At 31.6% G+C, this 17,495-nt stretch overlaps 1 protein-coding gene across 5 annotated transcripts in view; it reads left to right on the plus strand.

Moving 5' to 3' along the window:
* Window positions 1–12,916, plus strand: part of LOC134728202 (retinal-binding protein-like) — a 33,638-nt gene extending 20,722 nt beyond the window's left edge. For all 5 annotated transcript variants that reach the window (XM_063592714.1, XM_063592713.1, XM_063592712.1 and 2 more), the window contains 9 exons: window positions 3,820–3,882; window positions 5,061–5,249; window positions 6,127–6,202; window positions 6,540–6,620; window positions 7,728–7,811; window positions 8,549–8,655; window positions 9,299–9,438; window positions 10,209–10,357; window positions 11,608–12,916. In XM_063592714.1, the coding sequence (XP_063448784.1) occupies window positions 3,820–3,882; window positions 5,061–5,249; window positions 6,127–6,202; window positions 6,540–6,620; window positions 7,728–7,811; window positions 8,549–8,655; window positions 9,299–9,438; window positions 10,209–10,357; window positions 11,608–11,777 (1,059 nt within the window). In that variant the 3' untranslated portion in view covers window positions 11,778–12,916. The remainder of the gene's footprint in view (window positions 1–3,819; window positions 3,883–5,060; window positions 5,250–6,126; window positions 6,203–6,539; window positions 6,621–7,727; window positions 7,812–8,548; window positions 8,656–9,298; window positions 9,439–10,208; window positions 10,358–11,607) is intronic.
* Window positions 12,917–17,495: the final 4,579 nt, after the last annotated feature.

The following is a 17,495-nucleotide window of genomic DNA, read 5'->3' on the forward strand; positions in this document are numbered from 1 at the left end:
ATTAATTGTGAACGGTTTCTAGGACTGAATATGCATGAAATAATTGCCACTGGACGATAAACAAGCAATACTCAATCAAGCTTAAGCAAGCTTAAGCAAGATAAAAAATAAAGAGATGTGTAATGATAGCCAATAAAAATATCAAAGGTGGTTGATGAACATCTTTTCTGTTAGTATAAAGTAGACGAGTATTATAAAACAAACACATTTGTATCAAAGGTTATAATTGTATATGGCAGACGCTCGTTTCCTCAGAATCATTATTAAATTATTAAAAAGGCTTAATCTAGTGTGAAGCCATCCCCATTGTTTTGTCGATAACATGTTGTGTCCCAATTGAATTTTATTAATTATTGTAAATATCGTGCATATGTTTTTCTCTATACTTGTCAAAATGATTGTTTATAGAGATGAAAAGATACAGATGCAAAAGTCGAATCAATGACACTCGAATAAAAAGTTAAAATTTAAAGGTCTGATGAATTACAAGGTTGATGGTCATTGTGGGCCAACAGTTCTATAACTTGACCGATCCCATCAATAGAATATCTACATGACTGCCTGCGGGTAAAAAGTTTCAATCTGGTATTATTCAAGTTTTGATTGAAATTTAACCATAAAATTTAACATAAAGTTTTACAATTATTTATAGACATTTTTGAGGGTCTGTTTGGGATCCTTTGTTATTTTTTTTATTACTGAATTATTTATGCCCCCGCTGTGGCGGAGTGGTCAATAAGTTTTACCCTTGTCCGTATGTCCCAACATTGGTTTCTGTCCTCTATCTTTAATTTGAACTATGGATCGTCATTTTGACCGTTTTAGAGTTATATCCCTTTTCAAATGAAAACAATGCTGAGTTTCTGTTCTCCAAGTTAATTTTGCCTCAATTAAATGGTACGAAACTTTTAAACAATGCTTATTACCACACAATTAAGAGAAAGAACAAATAGTTAGGTAGCCTTATATCTACAGTTCTTGAGTTATGTCCCTTTAAAACATTATATACACGCGGGGGCACATATGTGTCCCATGAAAACATTCCCCATTTATTATACAAATTTTCTCTATTCTAATTTTTTTATGATTAATTTACACTTAAAAACTGTATTTATTTAGCCCATATTTTTCTGCCTATTTTGGTCTTTTCTTTATTTTTTTAACTCATTTTTTTGTAGATTGCGATAATTATTCTCTATTCTGTAAACCAAACCCTCATTTTAAGTATAATTAAGTTAATAGATGCATGTTCAGTGCTTTACTGAAGCAATCCATCGTTTATAAGGGCGTATGACAAGTGCGCTATTTTTGAAACTTTTACATATAAATTAATGTGTATTGTGTTAATCTGGGGACAGAGGGCAGGGAATAAGGGACAGGAACAGGGGACAGATGGCAGGTATAAGATTTAATTTCAGACACCATCAATTAAATAAGATTAATTCTACACGACTTCTATTTCTCCTTGTCGTCTTGACGTAAACATTTGCGCGAACAAAACGCTGATTGGCGCAAATTCAAACTCATCAAAATTTCTCGTTTGTATGTTTTTTTGTTTTTGTTTGTATTTTGTATTTTTATTTTTTTGGGGAGAGGGGTGTTGTTCGGGGAAATGACAGTATCTGTCATACATTTTATAATGAGCCTATTAAAAGTCGATGTATTACACAAATGCAACAATTCAAACATTTTGCCAGGCGTTTTTATGGGACGTTATTCTTAAGTATTTGGATATCATTGGTTGTTTTTTTCTTTGACGAGCAGTTTTATTTTTGGTCAGTAGATATTTATATGATTAAAATTCAATAAGATAAACGATGCATTGGTAAATGTTTCTCACTTGGCCAAAAAAGGAAACTGTATAAATTAACGAAATTAATGTAATAGGAACATGCTAAAAATGATCGATCAGATATCTTACCCATTTCATTTTGAAATTTATCATTCAAAACTAATAGAAATTTAGCGTGAAGAAACACATTTGATTAATTTTATTTTAAATATACCCGCTACATTTCTACTGTCAGATTTATATGCATCATCATCGGCAATTTTGGATGAAATAAAACTAATATATGTGTTACTGTTAGTTGTATAAAACACATTAATCGTGGGAAAATCTGCAAACGGTTTAAATTGTTTTAACATATCTGATTGTCCTTTCTAAAATCGAAGAAAAAATTTATTCTATTGCCTTTTTGAATGTTTTCTACATGTTTTGTAATGAGACATTAACTTTTGTTACTCTTACTTGCTTTCCTTATTCACAATGTGTAAAATAATAGCTTTCATATAGAGTGAGAATTCGATATCACCTCGACATATTTAACGATTTGTGACAAATAAGTCTCAGGGGAGTTAACTATTATTTTTGAGTAACTTAATGTTGAATGTAACGCGTCTTCTGATTTGCTGACAGTGTTTTGTTTACTCAGCCTATAGACCTAATTTTGCCATGTGACCGTGACGTCATCAAATATAAGAAGTTTGTGCCATTCAGAAAGGAATTGATGTTAACAAATGAGAGCAATTTAATTTTGTATAGTTTATTTGTTATTGCTTCGGAAAAAATAGACGTTTTCTGGTCACCATTATTAATCATTAAAATAAAGATGACAAATGAAAAAGTCGCTATTTTAAATAACATATCCGAATAAGCCACCTAAATTAACGCTCACTTATTTCTATCATATACTTGTCTTAGACTAAAAAACTTAGGATTTGTACCGTATGATAATAGCATTACATTCATGTATATTCCATATTTTTCAAATTGGTGCCTAGCGGGCTGATATGAAAAGTTTATCAAATGCTTCGATTGTTATCACATGCAAGTTACCGTAAAGTTATCACATGGCATTCCGGTGATACTCGGCAAATTCCGGAAGATACACCTCAATGCTACGTTTTCAGTGAAAAACATTACAAAGTAGTATACAAAACAATTATTTGAATACTGGAAAGAATATTGTGTAAAATAATGAAATAAATAAAAATTAAAAAAAATTAAAAAAAAAAATTAAATAAATGCCTTTTTAAAGTTTTTCTGAAACATAATTTAGAAAGTTTCTTTTAAAAAAGTTGACTCTTCCAAACAATGTTCATGGTGTATATTGTTGAATTATTTTTGTGTCGATTCGTCAATATTAAAATGGATTTTTTTTTCTCTCTATGAAGGTATATGGTAGAAAGATTTCATACTGAATGTTATACAATTTTGGGTCCGACGTCCGTGAACTTTTTTATTCTTTTAACTTCGGGAAACACGTAAAAGGATCAATATATATATATATATTTACGGCCAGCGAAAGCTCTATTTTTGTAGAGCCCAGGTGGTCGTGTGGTCTAGCGGGACGGCTGCAGTGCAGGCGATATGGTGTCACGATATCACAGTAGTATGGGTTCGAATCCCGGCGAGGGAAGAACCAAAAATTTGCGAAAGCAAATTTACAGATCTAACATTGTTGGGTTGATGTTTAGACGAGTTGTATATATTTATATCTGTTATTGTTTTCTACTGTTGAAGGATATGATAAAAAGATCATATCGCATTTATTATCGGCCCTCGAGCTATGCGGCTCTTGGTCTGATATTTAACTTAGTGCTGATAATACATGCGATATGAAAAAATGCCATGTAATAATCTGATTATATCACACCCAGTGCTGTATGAAACATAAACTGTCTCTTCATGCTGCATATAGATAACAGGACAGGATTCAACCATAACAGAATGTGAAAACACCATTTTAAGTGATTTGAAAATCATTCAAATACTGATAACTTATAAAACATACTTTTCTGGTTTATTTTTATTAGAGTGTCGAATTCAGACAAAAGGCAAAAGTTGATACAATTCTTAAAGAATACAAAATACCAGAGGTAACTATACATATTATATACTGATTTTTCATTGTTTTTACAGGGTAAACATATCTATTTTTCCTTCATACGTTTTCAAATTCATTGAATTTTTCAAGACCACAAAACTGGTTACTCTGTTTTAAACTGTGAGAGTCAGACGATGTTTGTGCTAATAGCAAGAAGTTGCAGTGCATTCAAATGAGAAGGAAATTTTGGTATGATTGCCAATAGTTCAACTTTCCACCAGAGACCAGCTGACGTAGAAGTCTAAAATAACTATAGGTCACCGTGGCTCTCCAAAAATGAGAAAACTATACATCATAGCAAGCTATAAAAGGCACTGAAATTACAATTGTAGACCAATTATTAAAAGAAAACTTAACACCGTTGTTTATGTACAAAAAATAAACGACAAAAAATGATATACATGCACAGCAACACACGAAAACCATTGAATTACAGGCACAATAAAGAATGCTGGAGGATTTTTACATTTTTTAGCACTGCATCCTCCTCTTATCTGGTACAGTGGTGTAACGAAACACCATATTATTTAAATAAAAAACCATAGAAGTCAGTCACAAAATTATTGACTCATAAGCTCAATACAAAGTACTAAAACAAATAGCAAAAGAAATACAAGTCACACATTACATCTCTACTAGTACTCGAAACTACTGGAACAGTTACCAAAAGACTCATCAGTGACGCTCAGATCAAAATAGTTGTAAAGCCAAACACGTACGAAGTTGAAGAGCATTGCGGACCTAAAATTCCAAAACGTTTTGCCAAATACGGCTAAGGTAATCTATTCCTGGGATAAGAAAATCCTTAGTTTTTTCCAAAAAAATCAAAGTTTTGTCACAGGAAATTTTATAAAAATGACTACATAATTGATATTCATGTCACCCAGTGCTGACTACTTTACTGGTGATACCCTCGGGGACGAAACGTCCACCAGCAGTGGTATCGACCCAAACTAGTTCAAATCACATATTTAATGGATAAGTAATTCATGAATTCTCGAACATTTGTATGGCAAAAAAATACACCTTCAACAAATTTAATGTAAAGACGTCATCACCAGTACAGTAAAGCTCAGAGGTGTGTTTATCCTTAAAATATTCCTATAGGTAAGCATACAACTTCGTTTTTTTTATAAGGAATGATATCATAATTACATATCGAAAATTTAGGTGATGGACAAATATTTAACTGGTGGATTTTGCGGTCATGCAAAAGATGGTTCTCCTATACGTGTAGAATTATATGGGAATATAGATCTGAAAGGCTTAATGCGTTCAACAAAGAAATCCGATTTCGAGAGGAATAAACTACATCAGTGTGAATGGACCGTCAGAGACTGGGAGGAACAAAGCAAAAAGGTAAGTGAAGGTTTTATTGCTTATAATTCCATGTGACTGTCATACAAATCAGAGGTTTAGCTAGCTATAATACCAGGTTTTATCAACCTTTAGTTTCATAAGAAAATGTCTGTACCAATCAGGAAAAACAGTTGTCCATTCTTGTGATGTGTTTGAGCTTTTGATTTTGCCATTCGATTAGGGATTATCCGTTTTGAATTTTCTTCAGAGTAAAGTATTTTTGTAATTTTACTTCATGCTTATCATAATTTGTAATGTCATTTCGACCTGTAAAAGGCTATCCACTCATCTTTTTGACTTAACACTGAATACATTCTATGTTGACCTGAAAATAGAAAAAAAGTAAACTGTTATTTATCTGATGAAAGTTTTTTAATAATCGAAAAAGAAAAACTCACAGCAAACTTACTGTATTCAATTGTAGGTACATATAAAAAGATGTTAATTTCTAATATGGATTATGTCTTATATAATGTTTTGTTATAATAAAGGAGTATATACAAATTTGCAAAACAAAATAATATGTGGGTCATTATTTTTATAAGATATAGTATGTAATCATTGCAACAAACTGTTCATCGAAACAAAAACAACACTAGTGTACCAAGTCAGGAATATGTCAGTTGTTATTTATTCGTTTGATGTGTTTGATTTTGCCAATTGATAAGAGATTTTCTCTTTTGAATTTTCCTCGGAGTTCAGTATTTTTGTCATTTTACTTTTACTTTATTTTACACTTTAACATGTATAAGTTAAGGCGACTGTAGTTCACCGATGTTAAAATCTTGAAAATCGATTGAGACGAGACAAAACAAAGTATTGGTATCGTTATATTTTCTTCAAATAATAGAATAATTCGTTTTTTTCCATTACAAAGTTGGGTTATCCAGTCGACGGAATGACAGTTATATGTGATATGGGAAACACCGGAACGTCGGCGCTTTGGCTCCCTGGTAAGTTACATTGGGAATAGAATTATCATACAATTTATTGTTTATGCTTGGCTAAAATTAGAGATTGTACAAACTTTGAAGAGATTAAAATATTTCGTCAAACGTTAAAGACTATCATATTAAATTTTATGCGTAGCTAACATTAGAGATTGTATAAACTTTAAAATGATTAAAATATTTCGACAAAATATGTCAAAAAATATATTTACAACCAATACACACAAATGAATGAACCATAATAGCGTTACTTATGGAAGAGGGAAAAAGGGTGTTTTCAAAATTTGTTTTTAAAGTAACGCAGCGACGGTAATTGCAACAACTTAAAATATTTTTTCAGGCATAAAGATGCACTTAAGTTTAGTAAAGATGTTGGAAGACAATTATCCAGAAATGTTGAAGAGACTTTTAGTAATCAATGGTGAGTACACGTAATAATGTTAATTTTAACTGATATTATTATTAAGTTATATTTAATTTGCCATTAAAGCGAGAGGTTTAGCTAGCCACAAAACTAGGTTTAAATCACCATTATTTTCTCCAAATAGTCTGTACCAAGTCTGGAAAATAGCAGCTGTTATATTATTGTTCGTTTCCATGTATGTAGCATTGCCGTTTGTTTTTGTTGCTCTTCAGTGTTTCTGTTGTTTCGTTGTTTTCCTCTTACAGTTGATGTGTTTCCCTCTGTTTTAGTTTATAAACCCGGATTTGTTTTTCTTTCAATCGAAATATGTCTTTTGAACAGCGGTATACTACTGTTGCTTTTATCTAATCTTGTTATAAGAGGGCCACGCTTGTATACTTATTATTTAACATGCTAAAATATATAGGAAAATGAGTCAACTCCTAAATTATAAGAATGAATATAAATACAAGAAACTTTATGATTTAGAATAAATGAGACCACATATTTAAGAAGATGTGGTATAAGTACCAATAAGACAACTCTCCATCCAAGTCACAATTTGTAAAAGTAAACCATTATAGGTCAAAGTACGGTCGTCAACACTTAGCATAGGTTCACACTGAACAGCAAGCTATAAAGGGTTCCAAAATATTACTCGTGTTAAACCATTAAACGTGAAAACCAACGGACTAATCTAAAAAAAAAACCAAGAAACATCTTCAAAGGTACCAACCTTCACCCTTATCTGAAACAAGAGTGTAACATCACAACATAGAAATACACACTATAGAATGTCAATTAAAAAAGGGTAACTTAAAACAAAAGTCATATTGAAATAAGGCAGCCGTATTATAACAATGGACATCTACATATCGATATTTTTTAGATTCAATTGAAATGCTTACACCATATATATTTCACTCAAACGAATACGACTGAAAAGTGTTCTGTTTAAGAATATAAAATCAATGTAGGGTCTGAAGATAACAATAAAACAAAAGATAAAACTTAACTGTATCAACTTTTGATTTAATGAAATGCAAGATTCTTTTATTTGCAGTCCAGGCAACTCAGTAGTTCCTATTTTGTAAGCTATATTTTTTTTATTTCATTATATTCTAGCACCTCGAATATTTCCGATACTATATAGAATATCAAAGCCGCTTATCAGCGAAGACACAAAACAGAAAATACACGTTAAGGGAGGTAAGTCGTACAGTTTGATTTATTTTATTTTATTCATTTTGTTGCTTTAACATATTTTGTCTACTTTAAATGTTTTTGTTATATAGGACATAAGATTTTACTGCACATTGCTCAACGTCAAGAATTGTTTGTCAATTCAATTTCGTATGTGTTTCCCTCGGATTTAGTTTGTAACCGGGATTTGTATTCTCTCAATATTGATTTATTACTTCTGTTGCCTTTACATATACACAATAAATGTTACCACAAAACACAGATCAAGTTCGAAAATGAGTGTCGTTACTCTTACCTATCTTGAGTCATGCCCCTTTATAAATGTAAACCTGGCTAAATCTGTCGTGACCGTTCTCTAACTTTAATTTGCCACAACCAAATGTTATACATAGTGCTTATAATCACAAACCGTCTTAACTACGGTCCTAACTACGCGAATCCTGCATCTGTATTATTATCTACTTTGCATATTATGCAATAGCTGTAATGTATAAAAAAAAAGTTAAAACAAAAACATGATAATTTATACAAGTTTATCAAACCGGCATATCTTAGTTATGAATTATTCTAGTCTTTAGTGTAAAAAAAAGGTCGAAGTTGGCATTTAGTTTCATACACTTTACGAATATTGTAATTCAGACCCTCATTAAACTGCTTAGATAACGATTAAAAGGGAACAGTAAAAAATAAGAGGAATTGAAAAAAATCATGAAATAAAACTCCTTTAATGTTTAATATTTCAGGTGATTACAAAGACTTATTGTTACGTTACATTGATGCAGACAATCTACCAGCCTGCTATGGTGGAAAGTTAACAGATCCAGATGGAAATCCTAATTGTGCCTCTATGGTGAGTTAATAGATCTTGTAAGTCGGAATGAAATTAAGACAGACTCATGTGTTGCGTAGGTAGATTATATAAGTCTGAGCAAAACTGATACGGGACTTTCAAACTCATAAGTTAAAAAAAACTGACAACGCCGTGGCTTATAAAAATCAAACAGACTAACAACAGTTCATAAACATAACATAGAAAACACGAAAAACAATAAAACTGGGGGTGGTCGCTGGTGCTCCAGGAGGGTAAGCATATCCTGCTCTACATGTTGCACCTTATTATGAAAGTGTCTTATTTCCTGTCATGATTTGTGGGTTAGTATGGATTCGCATGGCTAGTTAAGAATGAATAGTAGGATACACATATATCCAGTTTTCGCGTCCATTTGCCCTCTGTTTTTTCACTCACCTGTTTAGTTCTCTTAGTTGTATATCCCATTCAACTTTATGTGTTTTGAAAATCTGTTTAATAGTGTAGATTTCTATATTTTTAAAATCATCTAATATTTTTTTTATCCAGCATTAAACTTGAAAATTTGAAATTGTTGCATCATCTTATTTGACGTACATGTGATGTTTTTTACAAAGAAGAGTTTAGAAAAGTTTTGAAAATACTACGGGATCAGTAGGATATAAAACCTCTAATTCTATTTTAGATTGGTCAAGGAGGACCAGTGCCAAAAGAATTTTATCTAGAAAATACTGACTTTAATTTACAACTGCAATCAGCAACTGTCCCAAATGGTGATAAACTGTACTTGGAATATATAGTTGAAAAAACAGGGAGTGTATTAAGGTAATTTGATTATTGTTTTTATATAATTAGTCTAAACATGACGATTTGGTTGCTTTGGTTTTTTAATTTAGGGTAAGGAGTTGTATAGCTACAGAATGAACAAGTGACATTGTTGAGAAACAAAAATTAGAACTGCGTTCTAAAATCGATCAGCAAAATCACAGAAGTGTAAGGTAAATTCTAAATAGAGGAAGTCCATAAAACGTGACGAAACAGAACGCTCGACTAAGTCAGTTGATGGAACTAGTGAATAACATCTCATATTCCGGACTTTGTACATGCATTTTGTGAAGAAAATGGTGGGTTAAATCTAGTTTTAAAGCTAGCTAGTTATCCATTTTGCATAACAGAAGCATATAGTTTCATCATATTGACAAAACTGTGTGATCCTTCTTAACAGAAATCATTGGTAAACATAGCAATAATTGGTACCAATAAGCCAAAATTGATTCAATATTATCTTGTTGGCACTTTTGTATACAGTCGATTGTATAAATTTGTTTCGAAAAAAATATGCCATCATTTTGCTCTTTCTGTATAAATGTACTCTATGTGAAGAAATGATATATCTTTTAATCAATAACGTATTTACACTAAACATCACACAAGTTCCCGCAATTTTAAAAAGTGACATAATAATTAAAAACTGACTGCTTGGACTGAGAAAGTTATTCGGAGCAGATCTAAGGTCACTGAGAGGCAAAAATCAGCCAAATTGCAAAAGTTTTAATACGTTTATACTGTTTACATTTTTAAAACTTTTTTTTTAGTTGGGAATTCAAAACTGAGGAGCATGACATATCATTTGGACTGTTCTTATGGGAAAATGAAAAATACAAAGAGCTATTACCTATTGAAAGAACCGATAGTAATGTAGTAATTCAAGATGGCACCTACACTTGTGAGAAAAGTGGAAAGTGTAAGTATCTTACAATGATTGTTACATCTTTCATTAAGCTAAAAGTTGAAATTATATGTTCATATTAAGATGAACGCACGCTAAAAAAAACAAAAGCTGGATGCACAAATACTAGCCCACGACAATGTGTATGTACCGATCACTTGTATTATTTTACAAATCATAGCCAAGTTGAAAATTTTCGTCACATTTTTCTAAGGAACTCAATACAATGATTTCTGAAATTTAGTGTCAGTGTAATTATAAGTCATTTATACTGTGTGAAGCATTTTCGGATTCATCACTCAACCACTTCCTGTTTACTGAACACTTGTATTATTTTACACATGAAAGCCAAGTTCAACATTTTCGTCGAATCTTTTTCAGGAACTACAATACAATGATATTTTTTTTAAATTGGTTTTCAGGGTTAATATAAGCCAGCTACATCGTGATATGCGTTTTCAGATTAATCACTTAAATATTTTCCTGTTTACTGAAATATTTAGGCTGGGGTAATAAATACTAGTGAGTAGTAGCTCACACTTTTACTTGTTATATTGATAAATGAAACGTGTCCATGTTGTCTTTGTTCTATATTGAATAATAAAGTCTATCAAGGACAAATTTCAAAATATTTTTCTTTTGTTTATAAATGCGGTTATAAATAAGAATATTCAGAACATTGGATATCATTTTGATATAATAAAGTAGATTCAAAATTAAATTAACACTTTGTAAATATGGTGTGTCAGAACCACGATTTTATTTACCGCCATCAGGTACGCTTAAATAAGATGTGTAGTACCTGATTATATGTAGAGTTTTATGGCCTAATGGTACATAAAAAATCACCAAATATGTCCTAGGTCTGCTTTGCTCGAACGAATATGAACCTTTGTTCCCTAGAAATGTATGAATACATCAACATAAAATTTTCGAAAGGTTTGATAAAATTAAGTCAAAACCGAAGCTGGTGCTATTGAGGTTATGGTACCGTCGCTGACATTAGTCCAATTATAGCGCTAGGAGAAGAAAATAACACTTCTTTCCCCGTCAAATTAAATGCTGTGTTGTAAGATTTGTCAATGAAATGGAAATTATATCACCGGTATCCAAGGATCACCAAAGTCTTTCTATAAAGTGCTTAAATGCATACTTATCTTTTTAGCGATCATGTAGTCACCTAGGGATTCCTTCAAGTAACTATTCTATGATAAACAAAAAAACATAAAATGAATGTTAATTTATAAGTATTTTCACATTTTCAGATTTCTTGTGTTTTGATAACAGTTTTAGTTGGACACGATCAAAGAAATTACGATATACGTGTGAAGTTTTTGCCCCTGTGGAGACATCAATGATCCAGGAGATAAATAAACTTGTGGGAGATTGTGATTGGAAAACATTATCAGAAAAATTCGAAACAACTCATTTATGAACAGATTTGTTTAATTTTTGATGTTCGTATTTGATGTCAAAGGAAACAATCGACAGAAAATATTTCAGGAATGTATACCTGACGAAACATGGGAATAAATGTATTGTTACAAGAATACTCACGAAGTAAACTTATAGTTTGAAGTATAGTTTGCTTTGATGGGAGAGATTTTAAACTATTGTTTTATCACCTGCACTATGATCGTTCAGTCATTCTACGCAGGTCATATCAAAATATGTTATTTATTTGAGACTAATCAAAATATATAATAAATAGTATTTACATTAATATTAGAGTAAAACATGTGTATTTTTGTAATATTATGTATATTCACTGCAACGTGGGGATGCTACAAATTTTCAGATCGCATTACAATGTGTGACCGTATTTAAGCAGGGAAGGCACTACGATACACTGTGACGAATGAGTAAATCTGTATTAGTTATCCATGTGTATTAACATCATATACTCGAATCACTTACCAAATGCTCAATATAAAACATATTTACTAAAACTGTTAGAAATTTAAGTTAGTTTCATTTGTAGGAAAGAATTTGAAATGACACATTTTACACACACGCTATTCCTCTTTATTCAAAATGTACTATTTAAGTACCATTCGCATAGCTTCAAACTTACACATTTATATAGTGTATTTCATAAGTAGATTCAACTCATTTACATAAAGGGTAATAATGGGTTTAGCCAATAATGTTAATTTTCTGAGACAATTGTTAGGAAATTTGTCACGTGTCATCAAGAGTAGTTTTCTAGTTTTGATAGTTTTATTTTTTTCAGATATTACTTTATTTTCTCAAAGATCAACAAGATGATCATTTATCAAAACAAACGTTAAGTTTATTTTGTTATATTCTGGTATATTTTTTGAATTAAAATTTGCTTTTATATAATTTCAGCTACTTTCATCTATTATCAAGGGAATTAGATGTATTATTTTCAAATGACTGATGTATATGTAAACATAGTATTATAATGACTACCATCAGTTAAAAATATGGGAGAACAGAAGAGAAATAAAAACATATTCATGTGTCTTTTATAGTGAACCAACCTCTTTTACTATTCATTAGGATTTTTTTTGATATTTAAAATCATTGATTTTTTTTTATCAAAGTGCATTCACAAAAGAACAAAATGATAATTTATTTTGGATTTAAAAGAAAAGACAAGTTTGTTATGAATGTTTACTTTACCAAACAATTTATATATGTTTTAAGTATATCTGTGTATCATTTGCTATAATATTATTTTCATGTCATATTTGAAATATTTATATTAAAATTATGTTTTTATTATATATAAATATGATTTGGTTTCTTTTTTACGATACAGATGAACGATTACTTTCTGTGTCCTACAAAGGTATAATGCCGTTTGTTCAATCAATGCCATCGTCCGACATTCAAGTTCGATATTTCCCCATACTCTCGTTAACATTTAATGATTACCAGATCTTTAAGCCAATTGTCTCAAATCTCAAACGCATAAAAGAGGGACGAAAGATACCAAAGGGACAGTCAATCTCATAAATCTAAAACAAACTGACAACGCCATGGCTAAAAATGAAAAGGACAAACAGAAAAACAATAATTCACATGACACAACATAGAAAACTAAAGAATAAACTACACGAACCCCACCAAAAACTAGGGGTGATCTAAGGTGATCCGAAAGGATAAGCAGATCCTGCTCCACATGTTGCACCCGTCGTGTCGCTTATGTGATTACAAATCTGGTAAGTAGTCTAATTCGGTAGGTCACATTCATGAAAGGGAAGGGGATTATAGTTACGACGTAAGTAATATACGATATCATATGTGAAACGGTTATTCCATAACGGTCAACCAACTCGTGATGGCGTCCGTCAAATTTACGAAGGGATGATTTAAACTTCACCATTTGAAACTCTTGGTTTAATAGCTTCCTTGTGAGCAGCAACCCTCACAAGCATAACCTTGTCGGTCAACTAAAAAGGAAACTAAAGGTTACTGATGAATGCAGATGCAATGAGGTATACACGTCCATTGACGTCAATGGGACTTGGATTTTTTAAAACATTTCAATAATATCCATTATTAAATGTAATATAAAAAATTAAAATGTATTTTAGATATACATCACAATGAATCCTATTCTTCAACTGAAAGATCGACTACATCTTCACATTTTAACATGCGTTGAAAATTGACGGAATTCGTATGTTAAATCATGCCTGGAGTAAAGTTAAGTCAAACAACAATAGCAAACTGTTATCACCATGCAGGTTTCGAATCACACGTTATCACACCTAGTGACGATATCGACGACGATGCAGACGACGACATTCCCTTGGCGCTACTCTGCAGAATCGGGTTACCAACCGGTACCAGTATAGAAGACTACACAAGTGTTGACGACATTTTGACAACGTCCGCCGAGATGACAGACACAGATATCATAGACGATATCATCTCCTCCAGATCCGCAACCGACGATCAGAGTGACCAGAAAGATGAACCAGTACCTGCTCCAATACCGTCAATGAATTCCGTGTTTGATGCTCTTAACACCTTAAATGCTCATCTCGAGACAGTTCAGAATTCGAACAGCACAATGTCTCACTTGAACTTTGTTCACTCTTTTGTGATGAAACACCACTTCCACAGTTTGTGTGTAAAGCAAAGTGACATATATATCTTCAACCAGAGAGCTGAGTCGTCAAAACAGGATTGAAAGACATTAAAACTTTTCAAAACTATCTGTGTTTAATTAAAGATATTTGTTTATTATTGTAGAAATGTTATATTGTTAGTGCATGTGATGATGATTATTATTAAATTATTGAATACAAATCGTATTTTTTTAATAATGTACCAATGTAAAATATTATACTGTCGACTAGAAACCACAAGAAAATGAGTTATTCTACAAAGAAAAAGAGAGACAAACTTAAAAAAAACTATTTTTTTTATAATCATAAAACACAATTACATAAAAATACATCGATCTCAGAACAGAATATCGACAAGAAACCACGAACAAATGAGTTATTGTACAAATAAAAAAGAGTGACAAACTAAAAAACACAATTTTATTATAATCATAAAAAACAATTACATAAAGATAGGTCGATCTCAGAACAGAATATCGATCCCCGACACATATCCACCAGGATTTATTTTTGCCATAATCAGCTAAGCAAGAGTTGTTTCCCTTGGTCTGTTATCCTTCCGGTATTCGTTTGAGTCGAACTACGGGTGTCTCGAAATATTCATCTGGTCCGTCTGACTTCGAGATAACGAGAGTCGACTGTTGTCCTTGAAGTAGAATTCCTACAAAACCTTCTAAATACATGCATTACCACGTCCACTTGTTTTTGTCTATCTGATGAGTTGAGCCTTTTCCAACTGATTTTTGTAGTTCCTTCTTGTGTTGTACTGTTTTACCACCGTCCCACTTAGGGGGAGGGTTGGGATCCCGCTAACATATTTAACCCCGCCATAATACTTATCTATGTGCCTGTCCTAAGTCAGGAGCCTGTAATTTAGTAATTGTCGTTTGTTTATGTGTTACATTTTTGTTTTTCGTTCATTTTTTTACATAAATAAGACCGTTAGTTTTCTCGTTTGAATTGTTTTACATTCTTATCGGGGCCTTTTATAGCTGACTATGCGGTATGGGCTTTGCTCATTGTTGAAGGCCGTACGGTGACCTATAGTTGTTAATGTTTGTTTCATTTTGGTCTTTTGTAGGTAGTTGTCTCATTTGCAATCATACCACATCTTCTTTTTTATATATTAATAAAAATCATATTGGCACGGGATTATTTTTTTTATTTGACGTTCACATATATTGATGATGTTCCGTCCCTCAATAACCAACTTCAAAAGTTTTATTGGTGATTAACGCCAGATAGCTAGGAGTGATTCATCGACATTCAACATTCGAACAGTTGATGTGTTTCCATCGGTTTTAGTTTGAAACCCATATTTGTTTTCTTTCAATTGATTTATGACTTTCGAACAGCGGTATACTAATGTTGCCTCTATTTAGTTTGTATTCCGAATTTGTTTTTTTTCAATCGATTTATGACTTTCGAACAGCGGTATACTACTGTTGTCTTTGTTTAGTTTGAAACCCGGATTTGTTTTCTCTCAATCGATTTATGACTTTCGAACAGCGGTAAACAATAGTTTCCTTTGTCTAGTTTGAAACCCGGATTTATTTTCTCTCAATCCATTGATGACTTTCGAACAGCGGTATGCTACTGCTGTCTTTAATTAGTTTGAAACCCAGATGTGTTTTCTATCAATCGATTTATGACTTTCGAACAGCGGTATACTACTATTGTCTTTCTTTAGTTTGAAACCCGGATTTGTTTTCTCTTAATCGATTTATGACTTTCGAACAGCGGTAAACAATAGTTTCCTTTGTTTAGTTTGAAACCCTGATTTGTTTTCTCTCAATCGATTTATTACTTTCGAACAGCGATATACTACTGTTGCCTTTATTTAAACATTAGTGTTATCTCCTTAAAACAACGGAATGCGGCTTTATGATTTTCAAAAAAATATGTTGAATAACCAGTCTTATTATTACTACATGTATATTGAAATATGTTGCATATATTTGTAACACTTCCAAAACTCAATCTGACCCTGAATAAGATTTAACATTACCATCTTAAATATGTACAAGGCAATTCTGCAAGTTTTTAATGTAGATTTCTAAATGATCACAGATGAGTGGTTTAAAGTACAAAACGTAGTATTTCCTTCATGAAATTTAAAGTGTTTAGATTCAATGCACAGCGTATTCAACACCTCATTAATTTAATGCATAACTGTATTGAGTTGAAAGGCATACCATTCGAAAAGTCATATTTTATAAGCCTGGCATCTTTGATGAAATTTAAAAACTTTATTCTTCACTGAACACTTTTATATAAAGCTTTTAAAAAATGAAATTTTAATAAAAGACATTTCGTTTTGCAACAAATAGGGAGCATTTTTACGTGTCCGATTTGGGCTATTAAATTACATTTATAATGTTGGACAATATACGATGTTTATTCTCATGTCTGTATTCAAACTGTATTAAACTGAAAGACTTGATTAACATGTGAACATTGAATTGACAAAAAAAAAAATACCACATTAAGTTCCTTCAATTCAATGTTAAAATTACAATACTACAAATTTACATTTTAACGCAGACTTCATTTAAATGTTAAAGCTGAACTGGTCTGCTGTAATACGATTTTGTTTTTTTACACATTACCGTCATTTTTGACCCCGTATTCTTTTAGTTGTAACGCGTGTAATATTTGTTCTTTCAATTTTGATAATTTATAAGAAAAACGAAATACATATTGGGTAAACGGGTAGGGGTTTCATCTCGATAGGGGCAGTTAACTTGATTTACAACGGGCCACTAACGGATCCCTATAATGGATGACAGTTCAAAAGTATTTTCGTTAATAAAATTCTCCATTTCACATCAAAAATCTTTTTCAAGAAAGTAGGCCAATTAACACATAAAGATATTTTTGTGTTATTTACGTCCCAAATGAACATTTAAAACTTGTTGACAAAGAGTAGGTATTTAAATCTGTAAGTTTTCCACGCTTTATATCATTGTTGTTTAAAAAATTGCATAGCGTGTTAAATCTTGATTACCATTTAAAACACTATAGTGAATATGATCTGGTCATATATA

The sequence above is a fragment of the Mytilus trossulus genome, chromosome 8, assembly GCF_036588685.1.
Source record: "Mytilus trossulus isolate FHL-02 chromosome 8, PNRI_Mtr1.1.1.hap1, whole genome shotgun sequence".
NCBI lineage: Eukaryota > Metazoa > Mollusca > Bivalvia > Mytilida > Mytilidae > Mytilus > Mytilus trossulus.